General features: G+C 39.5%; 2 protein-coding genes across 3 annotated transcripts; one reads left to right on the top strand and one right to left on the bottom strand.

Moving 5' to 3' along the window:
• The first annotated feature begins 128 nt into the window (after positions 1-128).
• RBM48 (RNA binding motif protein 48) lies at positions 129-9,069 on the top strand. Of its 2 annotated transcripts, XM_020913569.2 has the most exons (5): positions 129-368; positions 851-1,041; positions 2,580-2,725; positions 4,046-4,599; positions 6,145-9,069. In XM_020913569.2, exons 1-5 carry the CDS (start codon positions 258-260, stop codon positions 6,229-6,231), a joined length of 1,089 nt encoding a protein of 362 aa, XP_020769228.1. In that variant the 5' UTR covers positions 129-257; the 3' UTR covers positions 6,232-9,069. The 2 variants fall into 2 exon arrangements, with proteins under 2 accessions (XP_020769228.1, XP_070327912.1); XM_070471811.1 differs by lacking the exon at positions 851-1,041 and having other exon boundaries at positions 291-368.
• On the bottom strand, positions 6,819-27,241 carry LOC110150563 (calaxin-like). Its single transcript, XM_020913570.2, has 6 exons — positions 25,415-27,241; positions 15,974-16,129; positions 14,597-14,701; positions 12,028-12,179; positions 9,470-9,574; positions 6,819-6,913 (listed from the first exon to the last, which is right to left on the bottom strand). Exons 1-6 carry the CDS (start codon positions 25,470-25,472, stop codon positions 6,857-6,859), a joined length of 633 nt encoding a protein of 210 aa, XP_020769229.2. The 5' UTR covers positions 25,473-27,241; the 3' UTR covers positions 6,819-6,856.
• Between the last annotated feature and the right edge of the window lie 10 nt (positions 27,242-27,251).

The following is a 27,251-nucleotide window of genomic DNA, read 5'->3' as shown; positions in this document are numbered from 1 at the left end:
TCGCGCCCGCCGCGCCGTGGCAGCCGGAGCGGCAAGCAAGCCCACGCCGGCCCGGCGGCCTCTCCGCCGCGCCGCTGGAGGGCGGCAGCTCGCTCGCCGACTGCTTGCTCACAGGAAACGATGTTGGCCATCGATGTTGGCCCTGTCGACCCGTCAGCCAATCTCGGCGCGCCTTGACCCACCCCTCTCTCTTATTGGATAATCCGGAGGGCAACAAGGCGGATGTTGTCGTCTCTGAGAGGGCCAAAGCCGCCAAGATGGCGTCGAGCGGAGGGCAAGTTGGCGGCGTATTCGACCACCACGTCCAAAGGGCTGTGTGCGACTCGAGAGCCAAGTATCGGGAGGGCCGACGGCCTCGCGCTGTGAAGGTAAAGTGATTTTGGTTTCATTCGTTGTCGTCGGTAGCTTTATGTGAGCTGTAGCTTCACAGGCCTATAAATGTAAATAAAGTCTTCAAAGGCTGCAGTCACATCCATTTGCTGGAGGTGAGTGTGAGGAACGCTGGTACTCAGGTACCAGATACTCTCGCGGAGTATCAGTCAACGGTTGGAGCTCCGTGAAAACGGGGTAGGTGTTTACAGTAGTGAATATTTAACTCTTTCCTGTAACATTTACCGAGGCAACTTCTGAAGACATATCGATTGGAGGTAGTCTATTGTGTGCTTTAGCTCGAAGCTCTCCCACGTAGGGTTGATTACTGTTTATGCAAAGAGAGGGGCAGATTTTTAAAAAAGTTTTCTGCAGACCTGACCAGAGTAGTTCTTGTTTTCAGCTTTTTTTTTTTAAATAGTAACAGGTTTGTCTTAGGCTTGTTTGTGAAATACATTTAATGTGTCTGCATTTGTTTTAGGTATATACAATCAACTTGGAGTCTTGGTACTTATTAATACAAGGAGTTCCTGCAGTGGGAGCAATGAAGGAATTAGTTGAGCGATTTGCTCTATATGGTGCAATTGAACAGTACAATGCTCTAGACGAATACCCAGCAGAAGACTTTACAGAAGTTTATCTTATTAAATTTCTCAATTTACAGAGCGCAAGGTAATGTGCAAGTTAAGCAGTGTCTCATTTCCTCTGTTGCCATCGCTGTCATTTTGGCCTCCCGCATTCTTTCATGAATTACCCAGTAATTGAACATGGCTTTTTATTTTTCTCCACTATTCTTAATGTAGGTGTTAGCTTTATCAAGTCTGTCCATCAGGTCATCCCCTTGCTTAACTATTTTTTGTCTTTATAGTGTGGTAGATTAAAAAGTGGGTTTGGACTAAATTTTCAGGTTTCACTGCTTACTAACATCATGACCTTGGACAAGTTATTTAATCCCATTAAACTTGTTTTCCTGTTTTATAAAATGTGTATGGTAAAAAAGGATCTACTTACTTAAGTTGTATGAGGATGAAATGAGCTAATCCATGTAAAGGGCTTAGCAAATGCCTCCTGTTCAGAATGCAGTAAACATTGGCTGTTAACATTTCTTGTTATGCATCTATATGAATTGACCCCATCTTTTTTCTTCTTTTGTATAGCATAAATCCTCTGCTCTAGTAAGGGAAATAGAAATGCCTTACTCATATTCTTGTCATTAATACGCTTCAAGACCCATCCTTCCCTGGCTATTACAATTCATATTTTCTGTGCTATACATAGTACTGGGGTATGTGGGCCATATATTGGTCTCCAGTTGCTCTTATGTATAATCTCACTGCCCTAACCAGCTTGCCAGCTCCTCATGGTTAGGGAAGCATATTTTCTCATTGTGCATTCATTCCACGAAACCTTTGCATCTCCCACACCCCTTGTACAATAGGCCAGTGTGACATGTGGATTTGAATCCTGGCTCCACAAACCAAGATGAGCTTGGACAAATGGTCTCCCCATGCCTCAGAGTCATCATAGGGATATTGAGAAGTGTGATTTCAAGTGAACCTTTTAAGCATTTAGGCCACCGCCTGGCACATGGTAAAATCTCAGTGAATATTTCTTACCGTTTTCCCTGGACACAGAAGTACTTATTTTTGTAGTAATTCCTGGCCAGCCATAGATGTATAGTAAGTATATATTAAATGAATACTATCCTCTCCTTTTCTCATTTACTGTTACACATTTGTGTTTCCTCCATTATTAAATGTTTATAATTATAATTTTTTTTTTTTACTAATTTCTTATCTTTGAACCCCATTATAGGAACACATTGTGCTAAAAAGGCTAAGCTGGGCATGAGCTAATTCTCAAGGGTCTTTTAACACAGAATCTCTATTTCGTGACCACAGATTCTGTACCTCAAGCCAACCAGCTGAATCCTATGTTGGTTAAAGGGAGTCTGGATATGTTTGGAAAACTTAGCTTAAAACCTGTGAAGACTCGTGGGAGAGGGGAAGAAAGGCTCTGAAAGAATATGCAGTAGATCAGTAGGGTCAATACCATTCCCGTGCAGAGCGTCTTAACTCCCAAGCTATAGGATTTATGTACAGAACAATATCTGGACTTTGCTTTTTAGATCAGTGCATTGTATACTAGTTAAGCTTTCATCCTAAGTAAATCTAGATTAGTAAGCCACGATATCATGCATTTCTGTTTAGGATAGCCAAAAGAAAAATGGATGAACAGAGTTTCTTTGGCGGGCTGCTTCATGTGTGCTATGCTCCAGAATTTGAAACAGTTGAAGAAACCAGAAAAAAATTACAAGAAAGGAATGCTTATGTAGCAAGAATGACTAAAAATAAAGGTATGTAAAGCCTACTACTAAACACCTCCTATGTGTCAGGCATTTTGCTGAGTTTATCCTCCTGGAGTTTTCCCAGTCTAGTGACTATAAGCTGTGAAGATTTTTCTTTACAGAATGCTATGTAATCTGGGCTGGGAAGGGATAGATGTTATCTCATGGAAGGTTTCTACAGGATGAGAAAGGTGCCTGAGTTCTGAAGGGTAAGTAGACATTACCCAGAAAGGGAGAGGAACAGATGGAAAGATGGGCCAGAGGAATAAATGAGCGTCATGCATTTTAAGGAACTGTGGGTAATATATGATAACCACAACACAGCAGCTTACGTGTGAATCTGAGATTAGAAAAGGGGACAGTAAGTGAATCCTGAAAGGCCTGTGTCCATGCTGAGGAATTAAGGCTTTGACCAAAAGGCAGTGAGAAACAACTTCTGATATGCAGACCACTGTGAACTGTTAATCTAAAACTGAAAACAGTGGAAAAATTCCACTTTTGATCAACACCAGCTGGCCAGATGCCCCATGTTTCTAATCAGTTGCCCTGGACACAAATTCCCAGGGCACAGAGTGGAGTCCTAGGATCTAGTTCATGGATCGTAGAATGAGAGGGGTCAGCACTGGGCTGTGATAGTGTGTGTGGTCTGAAATCGGAATAATTCTAGAGGCTCAGATTACCAGATTTTCACCCTTTGGTTAAAAAGACAAAGACACTGTCTAAAAAGCTATTTAATATGATGAGTTTCTGACTGACTGGGCAAGGGGCACCTGGCAGTGTGAAGAGAGAAGTGGGAAACTCCCCTGAAACTTTGGCAAGAGCTGTTGGGAGTCTTTGGTCATGCGGAAGTGCTGAGCTATAATCTGTGTAAATGTGTAAATAACTGGCTCCAGGAAAACGTGTATGTGTGGCAAAAGAAATGATAAAATATGGACCCAGCATATTGTTTCCTTTAACAACTACAAACACAAACTAAGCATAATACGTTCAAACAGTAAAAATACTTTGAAGATATAGAAAGTTTTCTGTGTAATGACATGGAAAAACTCCCCAAGATTTAGAATTAACTGGAAGGCAGAGAGATGCAGAGAAGTGGGTATTATAGGAGAACAAGAGGGCTAAGTGGGAGGGAGAAGACTGGACAGATAACCTTGTTAGCTTTTGAACCATGTAAATACAGTACTTGTTCAAGAATAAATTTTTTAGGGTAGCATTTATTAACATTTTAAAGTAATGTTTCTTTTTAAAATTACATGTTTCTACATGATGAAAACAGTAAATGAACCATTTCTGTTTCCCTTTCCCTGCCTTTTAAATTGTAACATACAGATCATTACGTGACAAAGAAGCATAAAGATGCAAAAGATTTTAGAGGGGACTTCCATTCAAAGACATCTAGATTTCCTGCAGCCTCTCTGAAGACTTCTACTGGGAACTCAGATCTTTGTCTTCCTTATTCTTCTGAGTTGCCTTTGTGTTATTTCTCCCCCAAGTGTACATGTTCATCGGGAGAAGATGTAGACAGACCATCAGACTCCTCTCAGGATGGTAGAAACTCTGATGGAACCCTGGGGCATTGTGACCACTGTGACTCTCTGCAGAAGATGCAGATGAAAACCTCACAAAATTCCTTGGCCCGCCGTGGTGCACAGAAGGCTCTTAGTCCTTCAGAGGCAGTTGACAGGTTTATGCCTAGGACAACACAACTGCAGGAGCGGAAGAGAAGAAGAGAAGATGACTGTAAACGTGAAACTCTTCTTGAAGCGGGCACAAGTAGTAATGAGGTTATGATTGGCCCTCAGTTACCAGTCATTCCTAAAGTGGACATGCATGACGACTCCTTGAATACAACAGCAGATTTAATCAGGAATAAACTTAAAGAGGTAAGATCGTTTAAAAAAGAAACTTTTAAGAGACAGTTTGGTTATAAGGACTAACAGCTAAGTGGAGAATTATTTGTAGGAACTTCAGTATTGTCATTCTTTTTTTTCCAATTTTAATTTTTAGATGTGTTTTCCTACGATTCTATGTTGAAGTAACTGAATTTGACTTATAGATATGTATTTGTTTTGATACCTTTAATCCTTTCTTTAAATATATTTTATGTTACTCTCGGTAGAAAATATAAGAGCAGTAGTTTCAGTTGGATCAGTCTATGAGAATCGATCCCAGGCCCTCCCTTTTTAAACAAAACTATCCCTTTCCAGACAGTTCTAATGTGAGCCAACGTGGAGAACTACTGCATTGAGGGGAAATTATTATAATTTATTTCTCAAGTTCATAATTACAAATAAATTCAGATGCTTATTTTGCTTCTTTGATAATCACAGAAGAAGGTGAGGTTTTTAAAGATTAGGCCTGCAGGTCTTCATTTTAATTTTAAATTTCTTAAGTAGACTAGACCTATTGATAGAGTGTCCTTCTTAGGTAGTAGTTTTTTAATGTTATTTACATTATCATTTTCCATTTTCTAAGCACAAATAAAACTTAACATTTGAGATAGCTTTTGAAAGACACCTTACTATGGGGCAAGTCTTTAGAAATCATAATCTGAAGGAGAAAGATCATTCTCTTGTACTACTCAGGTTCAGAAGGTGCTTTTCACATAGTGGTACATATATTTCACAAGTGTGATTAAGAAAGGCTAAGGTAGATTGAATTATTTTATAATAATAAAAATTAAGGGACACAGTTTTTATGCTTAAACTTCTCTAACATTGTTTTTGCTTGTGCTGGCACCCAGCCTTCAGGTGCAGATAGACTGAGACACAGATACACGTACATAGTTACCTTAGCCATAGCTGACTGTATTTTCAAGGAAAAAGTTAGGTCCAAATCCTAGATATAGAAATCGTAGAAGGAGAAATACTAAATACAGTTATGTCAGATTCTAGTAATTTTCCATTTTAAGTGAAGACTGTTGTATGTGCTTTAACTTATATTGTCTACTTTGATGTATTTGGTTTCATTTTTCCCTAAGAAATTGAGGATTCTAGCATTTTTGCTTATTTCTCTACATTTTTCTTCTACCATCCCGGCTGGAGCCTCCTTGTCTCTGAATGTATCAAACATTATCTGTATTTCAAGTTATACAAAACCAGGGTATCTCTCTGTATTCATAAAATTACAAGTGACTTCATAAAATAACAGATCTATAAAGGAATGTTAAAGTAGAGTATACATTTGCTTTTCTTCCCTCAAAATTTTTTCTTGTTTAGATGGCTTTAAAAATTTTACTCCCATCAGTATTTGGACAGAAAACTTTGCTCTGTGCCTAGATTGTAGGCTGCACCTGAACCTGGGCTGACTGCCTTCAATGTGATGATGGCAAGGATTAAACTATTGGGTGTACATCTTACCTCTTCTAATATTTTACTACTTTTCTACTGTAAAAATTAAACTGTTGGTGGTTCTCTTTTTAAAACTAGGTAATTTCATCTGTGCCAAAGCCTCCAGAGGACAAAGTGGAAGATGTGCCTAGAAGTCGTCCTTTAAAACAAAGAAGGAGGATATAAACTGCCTGCCGTAAAGCAACATTTTTAAAGGACTCTTTTTTATTTTTAGGCTATTGTTTGAATTCTTGAAGAGATTTTACTGCTGGTATTTTTTTTTTTTTTAATGCACTCTCTTCTTTGTAGTTTCATTCAAGCTACTTGTCTAATTTAGTTTCCTCTCTTAAAATTAGTTTATCATGAACAAAGAACATGCTAGCCAGTTATGTCCCTTTGAAAAAAATAAAACTTCCAGAACCTGCACTCAGTGACTCTGGTTACATCTTATTGTCTGGAGTTGGGCCGTGGCCGTTCCTGACACAAGAGTCTAGAGTGTCAGATATTTAGGTTTTCTGTTTGTGAGGAAGCAAGAGAAAAGAGGATTGTGAATGGCTGATTCACAACATTTGCCCCAAGATCTAAGGTTGTTGGCCTAACTTAACAAATTAATTAGTTTATCATTACTTCTTATATCAATTGATGTTATTTTGATCCATACTTAATATTATAGAAACCATTCATTACAACATCATTTCTCATGTTGCAATCACTATATGTAAACCAATTGAAGCAAATATAGGTACTTTACAATATAAAGATAGGCGACCAGGATCTGTTTCTGATTTTAATAATTTTGGGTGCGTAACATTCAAAAACTAGAAGTCAGGATATGTTGGAATGCCAGGGCTTCAAAATCAAGACAACTCTGTAAAGCAAAAAAGTTAAACTGTTAGAACAAAGCTGAAATGAGAAGCATATATGCTTTAGTTAACTTCAAAGATAATTTACTTCATCGTGGCAGAAACAAACCAGTATTTGTAAATGGTAGACTTTCACCACTACTTGCCACATTTTTTTCCTGTCAGTGGGCCACATAATTGGAAGTCCAAGTATGTCCAGGCTGTTTCCCTTTTTTCTTTTTTTGCTGATAACAGTAACCTGAGGAGGCCCATACCAGATGGTGTCTCTTTTTCTTTTCTTCCTATCCTAAGGGTCTCTTGCCTAATGGATTGATTTTGAATATAAAGGTTAGAAACTTTTACCTTCATTTATGACATTATGCGAGCTTGCTAGGATGGCACTGCGTTGTGGATGATATTAAAAGAAGCTGCAGGCAAGGGGACTAGCCCTACTTCCTTGTGAGATGATCAGACATACAGGTGACCCTTGAACAATGTGGGGTTAGGGTTGCTGACCCTCCACGCAAAAATCCACATGTAACTTTACAGTCTGCCTTCCATATCTGCTGTTTTGTATCCTCAGATTCAACCGACCATGGATCATATATTATGTATTTATTAATAGAAAAAAATTCCACATATAAGTGGACCCTCCCAGTTCACACCTGTATTGTTCAAGGGTCAACTGTACTTTCTGTGGCACTCTTAGTCAAAAAATACATTAGCGACTTCAGCATGGAATTAGAGCAAGTTGCTGTCTAGATCAGGCTTGTCAGACTTTCAGGTGTTTTGAGTCTCTGGGGTCTTATGACAGTGCAGATTCAGATGGTGGTGGCAGGGGCTGGTGGGTGATGGGAATGGGAAGTTGTTTAATGGGTATAGAGTTTCAGTTTGTGAGATGAGCAGAGTTCTGGAGATGGGTTGCAAAATAGCATGAATGTACTTATCGCTATTGAACTGTAGGCTTAAAATTGGTTAAGAACATAAATGCTATGACAGGTGTATTTTGTGTCAATTGAAAATGCTCTCCTTCAGTCCTGACGGGAGGAGCTGCTGTGTGGGTTCCGTGTCCCTGACCTTTTCTGTGACTGGAGCTGCCACTGCTCCCCATCCCCGGCCATGTACACATGATGGACCATGATATGAGAGGGAAAATGAACCGTACCTGTGTCACACACTAAAAAAAGACGAGATTCTGATTCAGCTGGCTTGAGGAGGGGTCTGAGAGTGCAGTTCTCACAAGCTTCTAGGGGATGCCAGTGGTGCATAGATCATACGCAGTAGTAAGACTCTAGATCACTGGGCTACAGGTGGACTCTAGGGGAGCTGCTGAAGAACCCTGGTGGTTCCATCTGAACCTAAGTACTGACTCTAGCCTGTTACTCTATACCGTTTAACCCATCAGTCCTCTTAAAAAGAGAAGTTTGCCTTTTACACATTGATTTTTAATACAGGTTTCCAGACAGTTAAATGTGGGGATAAACTACAGCAGGACAAGCTGAGATGACTTAAGGATAGCTTGAAAGTGAAAGTGTTAGTTGCTCAGCCATGTCTGACTTTGCAATGCCATGGATTGTAGCCTGCGAAGCTGCTCTGTCCAGGATTTCTCCAGGCAAACATACTAGAGTGGGTTGCCATTCCCTTCTCTAGGGGATCTTCCCAACCCAGGGTCTCCTGCATTGTAGGCAGATTCTTTACCGTCTCAGCCACCAGGGAAGCCCAGGGATAGCTTAACGTGTAGGTGGATGAGCCTGCATGAGGAGAGCTTGAAGTGAAAAAGTGACAGTGAAGGTCATTTAGTTGTGCCTGACTCTTTCTGACCCCATGGACAGTCCATGGAATTCTCCAGGCCAGAATACTGGAGTGGGTAGCCTTTCCCTTCTCCAGGGGAATCTTCCCAACCCAGGGATCAAACTGGGGTCTCCTCAGGTGGATTCTTTACCAACTGAGCTATGAAGGATAGCTTAACATTATGCAAATTCATCCACAAAATCACCCATCTAAATTACTGCAGAGAATAGAAAGTTTCTTCTTATATCACATGTTTGCAAAGCACAGTTGCTCAAACGAAGAATTAAGAAAGGAAATAGTGAAGTCAATTATCAGGCTGGCTCTTCTGGCTCAGAAAACCTTTGTCAAATTCAATACTTTTTGAGGACAAATAAAATACCATAAAGTACTATGCATGTGTCCAAAATTTTTGAAAGTGTATTCTCATTGACAACAAATGAGAAAGAGATCAAGTTTTCTCCTAGCAGTTTATGGTAGGTTCCTGCTGAATCCACTCTGTATTTGCTGTTCTATCTCAAGCAAGCCAATATACTTTGGGTTTGGAGGGAGAAAATATTAACATCCAGAATATCAGGAATTGTGTGTGGTCAAGGTGGTTAAAAGCTGAAAAGTCTTGAGTATAATTCCTTGGTCACTACCGTCTTGGGTCCCAAATGCTAAGATGGGGCAGAGACCTTGATTGCTGAACTTCAGCAGTAGGTCGGAACCCTACAGAGGTAAGTGTCTAGCAAGTATTTCTTTTCAGGTCCTTTGGAATTTCCCCCCAAACCAATTCATTGCTGCCACGGTACCTTTGCCTCCGGTAAACATGGTCCAAACACTTCCAACAAAAGTCTGTCTTCTTTCACTGCTTTTTCAAAATCTGCAAAAGATATCTTGCCATCGTTGTCATAATCCTAGAGAGGAAGATGATTTGGTAAATGACAAGAGTAGTTAATTTTAATTCTGCATGGAAAATAACTGTAGAAAAAAAGTTTTTACCAAATCAGACTTACGTTCACACTTCTGTAGGCACTACTTGCACACATCAAAAGGTGCTTATTTACTTCGTTCCTTTGAATCTAATACCTGATATTATGAATAGAATGTCTCTCCACACCTCCCAAATTAAAGCTCTGCCCACGGCAGTGGGATGGTATTTGAAGGTGGGGGTCTTCGGGAGGTAACTTAGGTTCAGATGAGGTCATGAAGGATGCTGTTAGTATCCTGTGAGTAAAAGAAAGGCCAAAGCTCCCTGTCTGCTGTGTGAGGACTCAAGAGGTGGCTGTCAGCAAGGCAAGAGGAGAGCGCTCAGCCAGGAAGTGAACCTGCTGGCTCTTTCATCTTGGACTTCTCAGATTCCCCGAATTGTGAGAATAAATTCCAGCTGTTCAGTCTACCCGGAGGATGATACTTGGTCACAGCAGCCCAAGCGTCACCTTAGACGCATAAAACCCTGTCCCTAGGGGCTTCCCTGGTGGTCTGGAAGCTGACATCCCACACACCACAAGTAAGACCCGCTGCAGCCAAGTAAGTCAGTGATAATAATTAAAATCCTTAAAGGACTTCTACCCGAATTGGGGAAATAAAACAGAAAGTTAGAGGAAGGACATTGTAATACTGCTACTTTTGTGATAAAAATAGTGCCAAAGATTCCTAAGCTTAATTTTAGTCTTGTTTCACAAAGCATCTCTTAAACTTGAGAGGAGGATATCACCTAAAATGTATAAAAGTGAAGTTGCTTAATAAGGAGCAGGCACTGAGAAAGCAAGAAGGACTAGGATCATGAGAAGAAGCTAGCAGACTCCTGCTAGGCCCTTAAGGATGGCTGGGGTACAGACAGGTGGAGGTGTCGGGAAGAAAAGCGGGAGAATGGCTCAACATGGATTATGACAGTAAGCCGGAATGCAAGTCAGGAAGCAGACAGACCAGGCTGGAATGCAGTGCGCATGACAGGGACTATGGGAAATTAACTAAATCATGTGTGTAGATTATGAATAGTTTTAACTACTTAATTCAAATTTGGATTTGACTTGATGGGTCCTTATTTTTTCACTTCTGGGCATAACTAAATCAAGGTTGCTGGGGGGGTCTAATTTAAAGAAAGGTTTGAATAATTTTCAGAAAAAGAGTCACTCCATGACATTTTATTTCCAAAAGAAGGGGATAGGGGACTTCCCTTGTGGTCCAGTGGTTAACACCCCATGCTCCCAATGCAGGGAGCCCAGCCAGGTTCAGTCGCCCTTCAGGGAACCAGATCCTGCACGCTACAACTAAAGATCCCATGTGCTGCAACCGAGTCCCAGTGCAGCCAAGTAAGTAAATTAAAAAAAGAGTATTTAAAAAAAAGAAAGGGTGGGAGGGGAGTTCAGGATGGGGAACACATGTAAGTCCATGGCTGATTCATGTCAATGTATGGCAAAAACCACTACAATATTTAAAGTAATTAGCCTCCAACTAATAAAAATAAACCAAAAAAAAAATGGCAACTTTGAAAAAAAATTAAAATTTAGGATGAAAAAAAAAAAAGAAGGGGGAGTGGGTGTGGGTGTGGTACTGGGAAGGATACTGTCTCTCAAGAAGTCTGCCCTCCCCGCTCACAGTGGCTGCTGGGCATGTCTAATGGAAAAGGACACCCTGTGGTCTGTTGGCCGAATCTGAGACCCTGAGACTCAGCAGACCCCCTCATCAGTTACTTGCTGAACTCCAAAGAGGCAGTGAGCTGGACCTTGGCGGCCTCAGAGTCTTAAACCATTGGTATCCAGTCTAGGGTCATGGGAAGAAAAAGAAATCACTATGGCCATAATAAAGAGGTGTTACTGGTTTCACTGAAAGGTAAATTTTGCACCTCATTTTCCATCATGGCCTTGTATAAACCTATCTGCACTTCAGTATTCTCATCTGCAAAATAGAGATAATATTTTCTACTTCATCTCATTGTTTTGCAGATAAAGCATGTTTACATATTAAACTTTTGTGAAGGGCCCAGCATGTAGTAAGCACTTTATAAGGGTTATTTCATTATAATGAGTGTAAAGATGGATGAGAAAGCAAAAGTCATGAAGACAGACTACGATGGCATTCAGTTTTATCATCCTAATGAAGATTTACTGATAGGACAATAATAAATAAAATTAACATTCATTTAATGCAGTGATTCATTTAATCACCCAGCCATCCCATAAATATTTATGAAGTAACCTGTCAGCCAGGCACTGTTTTAGGCAATGGATAGAGCAGAGAACAAACAGGAACTCCTGCCCTCACAAAGGTTACATTCACTATGTAGGAAAATAAATCATTTATTTAGCTTTAGCTTTCTCACATCCTCTGGACTGGATATAATGAATTACAGCTTTTTTATTCTTACCATTTTCTTCAGCGCTATATCTACCAACTCTGTTATTCCTTCATCAGTCTCTTCTCCAGGTGACTGTTGGTGTAGACTGTTCTTCAACATGTCATATATTCTCTCTCGAGAAATGTAACCATCACCATTGAAATAATAAACTTCGAAACAAACTTTTCAAAGCATAAGAAGTTTATAGACATGGATAAAAATAATTAAAATGTCACTAGGCTTCTCAGTTATTTCAGTATGTAATTAAAGAAGGATAAAAACAGCTCAGACAATCTACAGTCTAGACTCAATGAATGAATTTGAGCAAATCCTGGGAGACAGTGGAGGACAGAGGAGCCTGGCCTGCTGCAGTCCGTGGGGTCACCAAGAGCCAGACATGACTTAGCGACTGAACAACATTCTACACAGTAGAGAATTTTATAAATCTTTCCACAAGACTAAATATCCTTTGTGATACACACACACACACACACACACACGTGTGTCTGTGTGTAAAGTCTGTCTTTTCATATATACACATATAAATATGTATGTGTATCTTACTGCTGTAACTTCCTTCTTACACAGAGCAAAAAAGCTAGTGTACACACATCATTACATCACTGACAAAAAAATTGTTCTATATATTTGGGTAGTGGGTAGTGAGTCTGTCAATGCCTTGGAGACTGCCCATTTCACTGTCCAAAATGATCCATCTCTCCCTGGAGAATGATTACACGATTTCCACTGCACCATGTAAGCACTACTACAGTTTATCCTTCATCCCACAAATGACCTTATTCAGGTCCTGGGAATACAGCAGTGAAGTAGTTCTTGAGTTAGTAATCTAGTTAGATGTTTCTGGAAAGAAAGGAAGGGAGGTGGGGAGGGGGAGAGAGACAGAGACAGGAAAGAAAGAAGAGCAAGATAGGGAGAAAGAAGGGAGGGAGTGAGGAAGAAAAAGAAGCAGGTATTAAATTCCAGAGTATCAGATTAGCACTTTTGTTGCATTTTTCTAGTATATAGCATATATAAGCTTGTGACATAGCCCTACTAGAAACAGTATTTCCCCCAAATTAACATGTATTGAAATGTATAATACATCAAGTAGTTTTAGGCAGTGGGATTAGAAAAGGAAAAAAATTTTGATACTGCGATGCTATTCATTATGTCCTGGCTTCCCTTCTGGCTCAGTGGTAAAGAATCCACCTGCCAACGTAGGGGACATGGGTTTGATCCCTGGGTTGGGAATATCCCTGGAGAAGAAAATGGCAACCCACTCCAGTGTTCTTGCCTGGAAAATCCCATGGTCAGAAAGCCTAACAGGCAACAGTCCATGGGGTGGCAAATGAGTTGGACACGACTTAAAGACTAAACAACAGCAATTTGTCATGTCCAGTGTTGTTATACAGAAGTCTCACAAGAGTTTACATTCATGAAACTTCACTTTTCATTTCTCAGTGAGACTTCTGTATAACAGCACTGAAATTATAAGGAACAAGTGACTACTGTACTTAATTGTGTCCTGTGAAAATTAGACTGGAGAAAAGTGTGTGGGGGAAACATGTTGTAAGAAAAAAAAAGGAAGTATACAATGTTGTATGTCAATTATACTTCAATATTTTAAGTATTAAAAAAAGGAAAAAAAAATACCTCCCCCAAATAAAAGAGAGAAACAAAAGTCTTAACTTTAAAATACAGTTGGTGAGTCTTTAAAATGTTACTATCATTTTTAAAACATGTATTTAACTTAGAGATTTTCTTTTGAACATCCCAAAACCAGAATCAAGTGGCAGAAGGGGTAAAAATTTGCTTACATACTAAGAACTCTGCAGTTTTTCCTATGTAATTTGACATTTGTTCCCTTGAACACTGTTGTTTAAAATTGTTCCTATTCTCTTGCTAGGTTTCACACCCCAAATCCTGGCACAGGAGGTGTAAAACATAGAAAACATGTATCACATCAGTGGTATAGGTGAGGTGAGCCAGAGCTATCTCTACAAAATTGTGGCAGATTTTTGTCTTTGGAATTCCTAATGATGCTCCCTTTATAATACTTCCTTCCTTTGGGATTTCATTGCCTTAGTCTCATTCCCTCTCTTTATTCACCTACACTCATTCTAATACTAGAGTGTTGATGTCTGACAGCTGTGTGCTTTACATTGTTTTGTGTTAACCCCTCATCCCTACTCTGACGAAAAGACAAGCAATAGTCCACTGTGAACTACGTGGCCGCCCATATTCAAGGCCCATTTCCTGCTGAGCCCAGACACATCCCCAGAGATCTCAGCCTTGCCTATCATCATAGTCGGCACCTGTCCTGACCTGTAGCTGCGCTTCTTTGCCCAGGCCTTGAGCCAAAAAGCCATCCTGGTGGTATTTGTATGCTACAGAACTAGTGAAGTAAGTGTCTTGGGGACCAGGGACTCTCCTATAAAAGAGGTCACCCATTTCATCTGCCTTTTTTTTAAACTCTCATGAACTACTTTCGCAAGAATGCTATAGAGAATAACACTGAGTTTATATTTTTTTAAAAAATGATTTAAGGATTAATATAAAATTGATACTATATATGTTAATATTTATATAGAAATCTTACACCTCAGCTTTTCTTCAAAAGTCCCTCGAAGAAACACTGATAGTCCTCTAACCCACTCTTTCACATTTATGTAGTTATCATTGTCTTTGTCAAATGCAAAAAATACTGAAAGAAAAAGAAATGTGTTAGTGTCTTGTAATTTATAGCTATTATTCAAGAGTACTATGAATAGAGAAAAAAAAAGTATTTCCTCCCCAAAAGGGGGAGACAGAAGGTTTTGGTACAATTTTTCTTGAAAGAATCAAAAATAACTGGAAGTATATTTCCAACAGATTTTTACAAAAAGAAGCCATTCTCCTCCCCATGGTTAATGATGAGTGTCACTTGTGATGTTCTGTATGGTTATTTTGAGGAAAAAAGACCAACAATGTAGAAAATCAATGTGATAATTTTTACCACTCTAAAAAGAGTGGTAAAATCCTGTTCTAAAGAATTTGTGTTATACCTAAAGATCAATTAGTAAAATAACACATTATTTTTAAAATTACCAATGAAATCTTGGTATTATCCTATAGAAAACAAAACATTATTGTCTCTTTTGGGGTTAATGGAAACATTAATTATTTTGACTATGGACTTCCCAGGTGGCTCAGTGGTAAAGAACCCATCTGCCAAGCAGTAGATGCAAGAGATGAGGGTTCAGTCCCTGGGTTGGGAAGATCCCCTGGAGAAGGAAATGGCAACCCACCCCAGTATTCTTGCCTGGAGAATTTCATGGATGGAGGAGCCTGGCGGGCTACAGTCCACGGGGGCTGCAAACAGTCAGACACGACTGAGCACCACCGCATGACATGATACGGTCTTCATGGTGTATACACACATTAAGACATCAAATTGAACACAAAGTTTGTTATTGAAACTGACTGGATCACTTTGTATAATTTCCTATTTTAAATATAAAAGTATTAATTTTTTTTCAATATAATGAGTAATTTTCCTTTTGTGTGTGTTGAAGAAGTCAACATGTCTTTACATGTTTTACATGTCTACAGCATATGAATCCAAAGACAACAGAAACCACAAACTTATCTTTATCTTTTTATTTTTTACAAAGTTATATTAAAAAAAAAAATACTGCTAGCTTATTTAGTTCCTTACTGGTTCTTTCTCAAAGTATCACAGCTATGAGACAAGAACTTGAGTGAGTTTATAATAAAATCCATCCTGATGATCAAATCAGATTTACTGTTCTAAATCAGTAGCAATACCAGAATTATATGTATAGTTTTTGCTTCAAAAATTTCAGTCTTTGGTGAAAACTGAATATATGTGTATGTATATATGTATGTGTGTACACACACACACACACACACACACACACGTGCGCGCGCACCTGCCACCTCAGCTTGGCCCATATCAGTCTCCATGACTCCTTACCCCTATTCATTAGCACATCATCAGTCATTCCAAATACGCTGTGCAGGATCACTCGAAATGTGTTACGATCTAGTCCAACGTTAGCAAGTTTTACGTCACCTCTTCCCACCAAGTTGTGAAAAATTCTTATGAGACACTCTATTTCACTCTTTTTGACTGTGAAATGAAAATACAAATAAATACAACTTAGATTTAACCTCTGAGTTCTCCAACCCAATTAAATGTATTTTACTAATTAGCTATTTTGTTTCTGTGATGCACTAGTGGTTTAAAAACTGTGACATGGACTTGTTACTTAAGAGCTCACACAATCAAGACAGATGCCACTCAGATGTCTCATTAAGACAGTATATAAATGTTAAATTATGTCATATAACACTCACCACTATAGACATGTGAAGAGAAATCTGTATGAGAAAGAGTTGTGCTATTTTCATGAGTGTAGACTTTGAACTGAGCCTTGAAGGATGCAGAGCATTTATCCAGAAAGGAATGTATTCAGGGTGGTAAAGAAGTGGCGAATTCCAGGAAGAGGGAATAACATGAGTAAAGGAAAGAATTGAGATTGAGGTTGAATATGTTTTGTTGGGAGCATAGCAAGTTGGGAAGAAGTGAAAAACAAGACTGAAGAGGACAGGCTGTTGAAATAGAGCCTTGAATGCCTGGTCAGAAGATTAACGTTTGTTTTACTGGAGCAGGGTTTCTTGTGGTATCATCTTTGGACCCTCTGTATGAAAATCATCCACCTCTCATTGCTTGTCAAAGGCCTTGCCCCAGACCTACTAAGTCACAGTTGCTAACAGTGGATCCAGGAGGAGCTACCTTTGTAACAAAAGCTCAGCTAATTTTTCTATGCTGTAAGGGTTGAGAAGTGGTTTAATAAAACCCATCTGGCAAAGTTGTACTGAAGGGGAAATCTGGAAGCCTAGAAGCCTGGCTTGGAGCAATAAACTTTGGTTAGGACCACAGAAATGAGATCAGAAAGCAGGCAGGGAGCCTGAGATGCTGTTTAAAAAGCACACAGGTGACTCTAATGCACTGTCCGAACTGAGAACTAAGTGGTTAGGCTTTGTGGGTTGGGGGTACTAGACTTAAGTCTAGGTTCCACTTCCATTTCGTATGACTTAACACAATTCAACTTCTTTATGCCTCAGAGTCCTCACCTATACAATTTGAGTATTATTCTAGATGATCTCTGCTATTCCCTCAGTTTCTAAAAGTCTGATTCTATGAATTAAAGATAATTTGAGAAAACTTTCAAGAAAATTAGAGATACCAAGGGAATATTTCATGCAAAGATGGGCTCAATAAAGGAGAGAAATGGTATGGACCTAACAGAAGCAGAAGATATTAAGAAGAGGTAGCAAGAATACACAGTAGAACTGTACAAAAAAGATCTTCATGACCCAGATAATCACAATGGTGTGATCACTCACCTAGAGCCAGACATCCTGGAATGTGAAGTCAAGTGGGCCTTAGAAAGCATCACTACAAACAAAGCTAGTGGAGGTGACGGAATTCCAGTTGATCTATTTCAAATCCTGAAAGATGACACTGTGAAAGTGCTGCCCTCAATATGTCAGCAAATATGGAAAACTCAGCAGTAGCCACAGGACTGGAAAAGGTCAATTTTCATTCCAGTCCCAAAAAAAGGCAATGCCAAAGAATGCTCAAACTACCACACAATTGCACTCATCTCACATGCTAGTAAAGTAATGCTTAAAATTATCCAAGCCAGGCTTCAGCAATACATGAACCGTGAACTTCCAGATGTTCAAGCTGGTTTTAGAAAAGGCAGAGGAACCAGAGACCAAATTGCTAACATCTGCTGGCTCACCAAAAAAGCAAGAGAGTTCCAGAAAAACATCTATTTCTGCTTTATTGACTACACCAAAGCCTTCGACTGTGTGGATCACAATAAACTGTGGAAAATTCTGAAAGAGATGGGAATACCAGACCACCTGACCTACCTCTTGAGAAACCTGTATGCAGGTCAGGAAGCAACAGTTAGAACTGGACATGGAACAACAGACTGGTTCCAAATAGGAAAAGGAGTATGTCAAGGCTGTATATTGTCACCCTGCACTTCAGAGTACATCATGAGGAACGCTGAGCTGAAGGAAGCACAAGCTGGAATCAAGATTGCCAGGAGAAATATCAATAACCTCAGATATTCAGATGACACCACCTTATGGCAGAAAGTGAAGAAGGGCCTCTTAATGAAAGTGAAAGAGGAGAGTGAAAAAGTTGGCTTAAAGCTCAACATTCAGAAAACTAAGATCATGGCATCCGGTCCCATCACTTCATGGGAAATAGATGGGGAAACAGTGGCTGATTTTATTTTTCTGGGCTCCAAAATCACTGCAGATGGTGATTGCAGCCATGAAATTAAAAGACACTTACTCCTTGGAAGGAAAGTTATGACCAATCTAGACAGCATATTAAAAAGCAGAGACATTACTTTGCCAACAAAGGTTCATCTAGTCAAGGCTATGGTTTTTCCAGTGGTCATGTATCGATGTGAGATTTGACCTATAAAGAAAGTTGAGGACAGAAGAATTGATGATTTTGAACTGTGGTGTTGGAGAAGACTCTTGAGAGTCCCTTGGATTGCAAAGAGATCCAACCAGTCCATCCTAAAGGAGATCAGTCCTGGGTGTTCACTGGAAGGACTGATGTTGAAGATGAAACTCCAGCACTTTGGCCACCTCATGCAAAGAGCTGACTCATTTGAAAAGACCCTGATGCTGGGAGGGATTGGGGGCAGGAGGAGAAGGGGAAAACAGAGGATGAGATGGCTGGATGACATCACCGACTGGATGGACATGGGTTTGGGTAAGCTCTGAGAGTTGGTGATGGACAGGGAGGCCTGGCGGGCTGCGGTTCATGGGGTCGCAAAGTTGGACATGACTGAGCGACTGAACTGAAGAGTTAGAAGGGAAGCTGTTTACTAGTTCTATTTCTCTCTTCCTTCTCCTCCCCTCCCTCTTTTGGGGAGGGTGAAAGGAGAAATATTTTTTTAGATTTTGTCTTTGAGGTGATTTCAAGTTACCCAACGAAAACCAATGAGAACTGACAGCAAATATGCAGGTTACATTAGGGTTTCTAACATGGTCAGAATGACTTGACTCTTAGGGTGAAGGTTGATAAATCTATAGAATAAACAATTACAAAGATACCTAACATTATTTATGAACTCAACTAGATTCTCAGGCTTCATACATAGCCCCAAAATTTGACATAAAGGTCATTTTTATCCATCTAATAAGCATTTATTAAGGGCCTCCCATGAACCTAGGCAATGAATACACCATCATTTCTGCCCTTAATTTATTACACTTTGGTCAAGAGAAAAAGAAATGAAATGAAAGTGTTACAAACACTGTGATTAAAGTGTTTGGCAGTGACCCAAGGAAAGGAATCATTAAGTGCGGAAAGGCAGTAAGAAGGGGCTCCAGGAAGAGGTGTCCCTTGAGCTAAAGCCAATCACAGGAGTATTTATTAGAGGAGGCAGTTTGAAGGCAGGGTGGCATATTCTCAGAGCCACAGATGGTTTGGTGCAGCTAGGTGGCAGAACTGTTTGACTTTACAGAGGGGCTTATTGAAAAATTTTGGCTGGCAAGTTAACAGAATCAGATTTGCATTTAAGGAGGCTCACTTTGGCAGTGGATTCTTTAAACTGCCTTATGAATGGTCAATCTAGAGGTGACAGGTTATATTTTCCCAGATAATTTTAAATCCTGTCCCACTCATATGCTCTTCTTAGAATGAGACTTCTGATACTTCTCCCTTACAAAGATGGGGTTTGTGTCTCCTTCACTTAAAACTAGGGGTATTTTTTGACTGCCATTTCAACCAAGAGTACAATAAAATAAAGCAACGTGACTTTTCAAGACTTGGTCACAGATGGGGGTGCAGGTGCTCTGAGGACAAAACCCGTCTCTTTTCTCCTGCTTTTATGGAATATGAGGAGAAACACAGTTCAGGTGTGTGGACACACTACATGGCGTACGTATTACATTAATGTTTGCCTGAAACTAGCCCTGCTCAACTCTGATGGAGAATTAACATTTGAGTGTTACAGCGATGTGAAATGGATATCTGAAGAAAGTGAGTCAGGAGTCAGGAACTGCTCTGAATCAAATACTAACAAGTTATCCAGCAAAATAATCAAGGATCTTAGACACAATCTGCAGCAGGTAGTAACTTCTGAGTTTTATCTATGCAGCTCACTTGCATTATATCTAAAGACCTTACACATGTGGTCAAAGAACCCCTGTAAATGATACTTGAGAAGCTGTGGGTAATGAGAATGGTGTTCATAAACTAGAGACTGACCTGTTATTTATTAAACTTTTTAGTTTGGAATAGTTTTATTTTACGTAAGAGATGCAGTGATAGTAAGATTCCCATAAACTCCTGTTTCTTCCTGCAGACATCTTACATAACCATGGGGCACTTGTCAAAACTAAAACACGGACACTGGCACATTATTATTAACTAAATTATAGATTTCACCTGTTTTCCCACCAGTTTCCTGTTTATTCTAGGATCCCACGCGGGATCCATTCGGCTGTCACGTCTCCGCCAATCCTGCAAGTGTGCCGTCTTAGTCCTTTTCATGAACTTGACAGTTTTTATTTTGCACAGTGTTCCTCAACTTAGGTTTGCCTAATGCTTTCCTCATAATTAAAGTGTGGTTGTGTTTTGGGGAAGAATACTAGAGGGATAAAGTGCTGTTTTTGTCACGCATCAGATACGTGACACTGACATAAAGTATAACTGCTGCTAAGCAGGATCACGCGGTTCAGGCAGCCCAGTTTCTCCAACGAATCTACTGCTCCTTTCTCTGGTCTTTAGAAGCCAGTCTCTCATGATAAAGGTTTAATTAAACTCCACTTCATAGGGAAGGGGTGTTTATACTATTAAATTCTTCAAAGGAAGATTTGTCTCTTTTCCATTTAATCATTTACATCAGTATGAAGTCACATTTGTTTATTTTAGGCCAATATGTCACTTATCAATAATTTCGCTGCTCAGGTTGTTTCAGCTTTGGCCACTGGGAGCTTTCAGGTTTGGCTCTTCGGTCTCACATGCCCTCACCCTTTCACAGCACTTCTTGCATTCTGGCAGTACTCGCCAGTCCCATCTTGTATTATGAAGTAACAGGCAGGAAAAAAAAAAAATTGGTCTCTCCCCTTGCTTTCTGGCACAGAGCTCCTAAATCCCTTAGCACTTCCTTGTTGACAGAATGTCTTTCGTTCTAATGAGGTGACTGTTGGTTGTTCCTAGGTGGGAACTTGTCAACAGAAAACCCAAGTCATGTTTAAAAGTGTGGAAATTTTAGTTCCACCACCATCCCTTCTCCAGAGGGGGGCTGGATATTGAGTTAATCATGGCTGTGTAATAAAACCTCCATAAAATCACCCAAAAGTGGGGCTTGGGGGAGCTTCTGGGCTGGTGAACACACAGAAGTGTCCAGAGAGCCTGGAAACTCCATACCACTTACCACATACCTTGCTCTATGCATCTCTTCCGTCCAGCTACTCAATTATATCCTTTCATAATAAACTGGTAATCTGGAGAGCAAGCTGCATCCTGAGTTCTGTGAGGTGCTCTAGCAAATTAACTGAACATAGGAGGGGGTCATGATTTGTAGCCAGCTGGTCAGAAGCACAGCTAATAATCTGGACTTGTGATCGGCATCTGGTGGGGTACCGTCTTCTGGACTGAACCCTTAACCTGTGGAATCTGATGCTCTCCAGGTAGTGTTAGTTAAATTATAGGGACACTCAGCTAATGTCACAGAGAACTGTTTGTTGGGAAAAACCTCCACACAGTTGGGGACCAGATGAGCATGGTAGTAGTGCTAGAGTAAAACAGGAGTAGTGTAGGTTTCCCTTTACGCTCTGTTCAGCCATTGCTTTAAGGAAACCTGGTTCTCCGTGGATTTCTAAGCCTGTTCTGCAGGCACAGCTAGGAAATCTGCATGTACACAAACCTATGTATGTGCACACACTGGCTCATGTTACGTATCACAAATATAGAAAAAGCCACATACTGGACTAGTGGGCCCTTAGGTGGTCCTGGTCTAAGTCCTAAAAAAGATGATCAATTGTATTAAAAACTCCTGAGTGCTCAGAAAAGACAGGCTCATGAGTTTACAAAGTCAAATCATACAACATTTAACTATTTCCTCCATCTGGTAGGAGTGGATCAGGGAACATTTGTTCACTAAATACTTGGGATTTTAGCAAAATCTCTTACTTTTATGTTAATATCTATTCAGTAACCAGTAGAGCTTAGGACAATGGTAATCTCTCAATACATGTTTGCTAAATAAATGACCATCAATCACTTGTAAATGGGAGAAGTTAAGGAATATGCTGGATGAGAGTCAAGATCCAGAGTAGGTCTGAGATGCCAAAATGATCAGTTGAATGAAACCACATGACACTACTAAGAATAATTTTACAATTCTTCACTTTAAAAAAGTTTGCTAATGTACATAAGTATAAAAATGACAATCTGTGTGAAAAAGACTGGGTCAATTCCCAACTCACTGTCAAACTGGGATTGACATTAGGCTACAGAATTGAAGTGTAAAGTGGAAAAGACAATTCAGATCAGGCTCCTCAAACTTTATACTGTCTAAGAATACATGAAGTGAACAATCTGGAGGCTTGGCACCACTGACAAGAGATTTTTTAAAATACACTAAGGGTGGTACTCAGGGATCTACACATTTTCAATACAAACCTTTAGGTGATTCTGATGGGGGAGCTACTCCTACCATGCTACAAGCAAGAGGTCATGGCCACTGTTAACTACAGAATTTGTGGGCCCAATGCAAAATGAAAATACAGGTCTCTAATTTAAAATACATTTTGGGACTGGATCTGGTGGTCCAATGGTTAAGACTCTGTGCACCCAATGCACAGGGGCCTTGTCAGATCCCTGGTCAGGGAACTAGATCCTGCATGCTGCAAGAAAGATCGAAGACCTGGCATGCCACAACTAAGACCTGGCAAGCCAAATAAATAAATACAAGTAAGAATAAAAAAATAAAAAATTATTTAAGGCAGTGTTAGCAGAGCCTTAAACGTAGCATGGGGCCCTTTGAGAACACACAGGTTACACACCCATGAAGCCATTTACTATATACCATGAAGTAATTATCTGCCTCTCCCATCAGATTAAAGGGCCATTATTTGGAAAAGGGAATAATTTCTTTGCATGACTCTAGAGCAGCAATGTCTAATAGAACTTTCTGAGATGATGGAAATGTTCTATATCTGTGCTGTTCAATTTGGTAGCCGCAACCCAATTGTTGGTATTAAACCCTGAAAAGTGGCTCGTGTGACCAAAACCGGATTTTAAGTTCCACATATTTTATTTAAATAGCCACATGAAGCTAGTGGTCACTATAATGAACAATGTAGCTCTAGAGAGCAGTGTAAATGAAGACAGAAGTCATATTAGCTCTGGAATAGAAAACGTTCTAGATCTGTTGGGGGAAAAAAAAGAGGAAACAGCTGTTCAGCAAGGGAGTGAATTTCCTTTGGGAGGTCACTGAGGTGACCAGCTGACAATCTGAGCAGTCACACAATGGTCATGGCTTGGACTGGATGGCCATGTGGCATGTGAGGGGCCTAGCAAATTATGAAGGCTCCCTCCTAAGACGCTCTAAAGCAAAGCCCAGGAAAAATCACTTCAACTTTCCGTCACACAATTAGAACACCAAGAGAAATAAAGACAGTCAGTTCTTGGGATGGCCAAAGCAGCAACAGCTTATTAGTCCTTCCCACCCCTATCCATCATCAACCAAATTCTAGTCATGAGAGCACATTGTCTACTCCTGGTCTCAACTGCAAGGACTCAAGAACGAGAACTGATTTCAACAACTTTTCACTGTGCCCTTACTATGGTACAACAGTACAGAATGACCATCAGGGACTATAATGCCGATTAATTTGAAAAAATAAGGATTATTTGAGTGTACATCAGACTAGCTCAGCCCACTAACTGGGTAACTTGACACAAACAATTAAACTAAGATGCAGTTTCCTCACCTAAGAACATGGATGACATCACCTACCTCAATGGGTTTCAAGAGAAGACAACAGACATAAACCATTTTGCAGTATCCTGCCAATGAAGAGATCAACAACATCAGCTGTTAATAATCTGGTTATCCTGGTCACTTAGCTGCTCAAGTATTTAGGGTCTGAACTGTTAACAGTAACTTAAGAATTATTAAGTGTCAAAAACTTTGGAATAAGGAAGGAATGCAACTTCCTTTTTTCTAAACAGCTATATCTTCTTTGTAGAAGACTATATGGGATATGGGTCCCATTTATTTTTTTTTTCTCATTAAGTTTTACATACTCGTATCTACTATTTCAGAGAATCGCTTTCAAATGTGAGTAACAAAGAATGATTGTAAACACACGTACGGGTAGCAGACGCCACTAAGAACAGTCTCATCAGGAAGGGAGAGGAGTCAGGTTTGCCAAGCAAGCACAATTTCCTTTTGAGTGTTCTAAAACTTGGGCTGTTAACAGCAGGCATTTCTTACTACATTCAACACTAGGTAAATCTGCTGAACGGATTTAAGGGTAGTAGGACAATAGGACTAAAACAGGGCCCAGGAGTGCTTGAGGAGCTTAGATCATTTAAAATCCAATTAAGAAAAGAGAAAACTGAATTATATCCACAATGAGATGCTTAAACAAGGTAGTGACTATCCTGCCACAGTCACACAAAGAAAAATGGAAGTGTCCAATAATGAGGCTGTAAAGCTGGCTGAAATAAAAGCAGTTCCTCAAAGTCTAGAAACAAATTCTTAGAAATCAGTCAGGATTGCTTGTGGTCAGGCTTCAGAAACAAAAATTCACAAGATTACTTTTGTAAAATCTGGCAGGGCAAGGAATCCTAAAAAGAATGTTAGTTTTTAATAAACACTTGCCATGTGCAAAAGCAACAAGGTATTTCTTTAACATCTAAAATGCCTTATGCATCTCTATCAATCTCGTGAAGTACAGCAGTCATCTGCTGCTATGCTTTTGTGCCAGAGAACTCAGGAGGGCTGTCAAAGTGAACCTTTATACTTTGAGATCTCTTATTAAACTTCAGACTATAATAAAATCAGAACTCTGTAGGCACATAGCCCTTTAGCATTTCACTGTCACATAAATTCTCAAGCTAGTCTTCCTACATATCTAATGTATTTTAGGACACCTGATGACTGAAATATTTTGTGTGTAAGTGCAGGGATTATCATCCACTTACTACCTATATATTTAAAATGACCAAAATATTAGATAGAAAATAGGAGAACTCTACTTTGGGGTTACAAAGCACTTGTTCTTGGCCAACTACCCAATGGTTTTATTTGACGGAAGATGTTCAGGCAGCGCTAGGTATCTGGTCAGTACTTACAGCTGTTGACACTCTTACTGATGGATTCCACCAGTCTCTTCAGAACCTTCTGGTCCATGTCAAGTGTGGCTTCACAACAGTGAAGACTTCTCAGACAGCCTACCTCCAAGCCTGGGCGTCCTGGGTCGCCACTGATTCCACAACTCACCACTCCACAGCAACACAGAACGCGACCATGGCAACACCCCAGTAACCAAACACAGAAGGTTCTCAGGTAATTGGAAAAACACGCAATGATGGCTGTCACTCCTCAGTAAAAATGCAGTGATTTCATTAACGTTACTGTGATCTGAAATATTACAGCTAATCCAACTTTGGTTTTCGTGGTTCACCACCACAAAATGTAAATCTAAAGTGGTATCTAAATTAAGGTATCTAAAATTAAAGTGGTATCTAAGAGTATCACCACTTATATTTCCCGAGAACAAATTCTACAGTTGAAAATGTTTATGGATGAACACATAATAACAATAAAGACCTTATCTTTAAGTAGAAATAAAAATAACTTCCTAGGCTATAAAAAGCTCCTTCAAAGGTTATATACAACTTCCTCCTCTGAAAACTCTAACCAAGTACCTTCTCATGATAAGCAAACAGAGGCCTCAATCTGAGAACTTTAGAGAAACATAAAATCCTCACATTTACCCCTCCAACTTATCTGACTGACTAGTAGGAAAACATAGTATGATTATGTCAAAGCTGGCCAAGATGGTAACTGTTCTCATATCTACTGTCAAATCCTGGTATAAAGAACAAACATCTTCTTGTGTATGTCTGCTGTTCTTCACTGTGTTAAAGCAAGGGAAAAAAAAGTACTAAAATGACTTTCAGAATCTAGAACAATGTATTCTTACTAAATTTTAAATAACATATAAAAACAAATTAGGCAAATACAACTGGGAAAGAACAAAACTCCCAAAACTTTTCTTAAGGAAATGCCAAATGTTCACTGATTTTAAGTTGAAAACTGGCAAGTTTTAATAACTGTTCTTAGTGGCTAGTCAATTGTTCTCCATGAAATTAAAAGAAAATTAGACTCTTAGCACATCTTGACTGGAGGAATATGAATCCATACTCTGGATAAAATAAGTTCAGAATAATCTTAGGGTATTTTAAACACCTAAATATACTAAGGGCAACCAAAGGAATTCAAAACAATCAGAAAAAGGTAGCACCAGGTATAAATTCAATTTCTCAACCCAGACACTCATCAATTTTGTTGCAGTTACCTTGGCATCATTATCCAAATAACATGTTTTATGTTTATAAAATTAGTATACAATTATTTAAGAAAAACGAGTTTGGTGGAGGGAGAAAGAGATGAACTGCTGCTTTTAGTGGGACATAACATCCTATACAGGACCAGTCTGTAAAGGTAAATTTTTATGTTCAAAGCAAATCTGATGAACAAGTAACCCGATAAGTCTGTCCTATCCTTCAGCATTTCATGAACAATTCTGAGAAACTTCTTTTAGGATAAAAAATGTCTCCCCAACTTGCTGTGTACTCAAAACCTTGTAGATTTCTTTAAAGAGGAAAGATTATGAAAATTCAAGCATAAAATTTAGGGAAATTTGCTAAAAATTTGGGGACATGTCTTATCCATCTACCATTTCATAATTAACAGTGTTTCTTAATGTTTATAACTTGTGACTCAAAGGGAGCTTATAAGAAGACAGCTATTTTTACGTAAAATAGCTATTTATTCAGCTTCTTGTCATGCCAAAATGTTTTGTGCATATGCCACTATAATTAGCACACCCTCTGTAACAGGCAAAATTGTACATCAAATTATATTTCATGTTACCTGATTATATAAAAATGTAAAGTGAAAATG

Source organism: Odocoileus virginianus, chromosome 1 (genome assembly GCF_023699985.2).
Source record: "Odocoileus virginianus isolate 20LAN1187 ecotype Illinois chromosome 1, Ovbor_1.2, whole genome shotgun sequence".
NCBI classification, from domain to species: domain Eukaryota; kingdom Metazoa; phylum Chordata; class Mammalia; order Artiodactyla; family Cervidae; genus Odocoileus; species Odocoileus virginianus.
Note: the sequence above shows the minus strand (reverse complement) of the source record. Positions and strands in the feature narration are given on the sequence as shown.

Coding starts and splice junctions, on each gene's coding strand:
- RBM48 (XM_020913569.2), top strand. CDS start 258: ATGGCGTCGAGCGGAGGGCAAGTTGGCGGCGTATTCGACCACCACGTC. Junction 2,726..4,045: donor AAGAATGACTAAAAATAAAG/GTATGTAAAGCC, acceptor TGTAACATACAG/ATCATTACGTGACAAAGAAG. Junction 4,600..6,144: donor TCAGGAATAAACTTAAAGAG/GTAAGATCGTTT, acceptor TTTTAAAACTAG/GTAATTTCATCTGTGCCAAA.
- LOC110150563 (XM_020913570.2), bottom strand. CDS start 25,472: ATGGACCAGAAGGTTCTGAAGAGACTGGTGGAATCCATCAGTAAGAGT. Junction 14,702..15,973: donor TGATGTGCTAATGAATAGGG/GTAAGGAGTCAT, acceptor TTTTTCTTTCAG/TATTTTTTGCATTTGACAAA. Junction 12,180..14,596: donor TTTTGAAGAAAAGCTGAGGT/GTAAGATTTCTA, acceptor TGCTTTGAAAAG/TTTGTTTCGAAGTTTATTAT.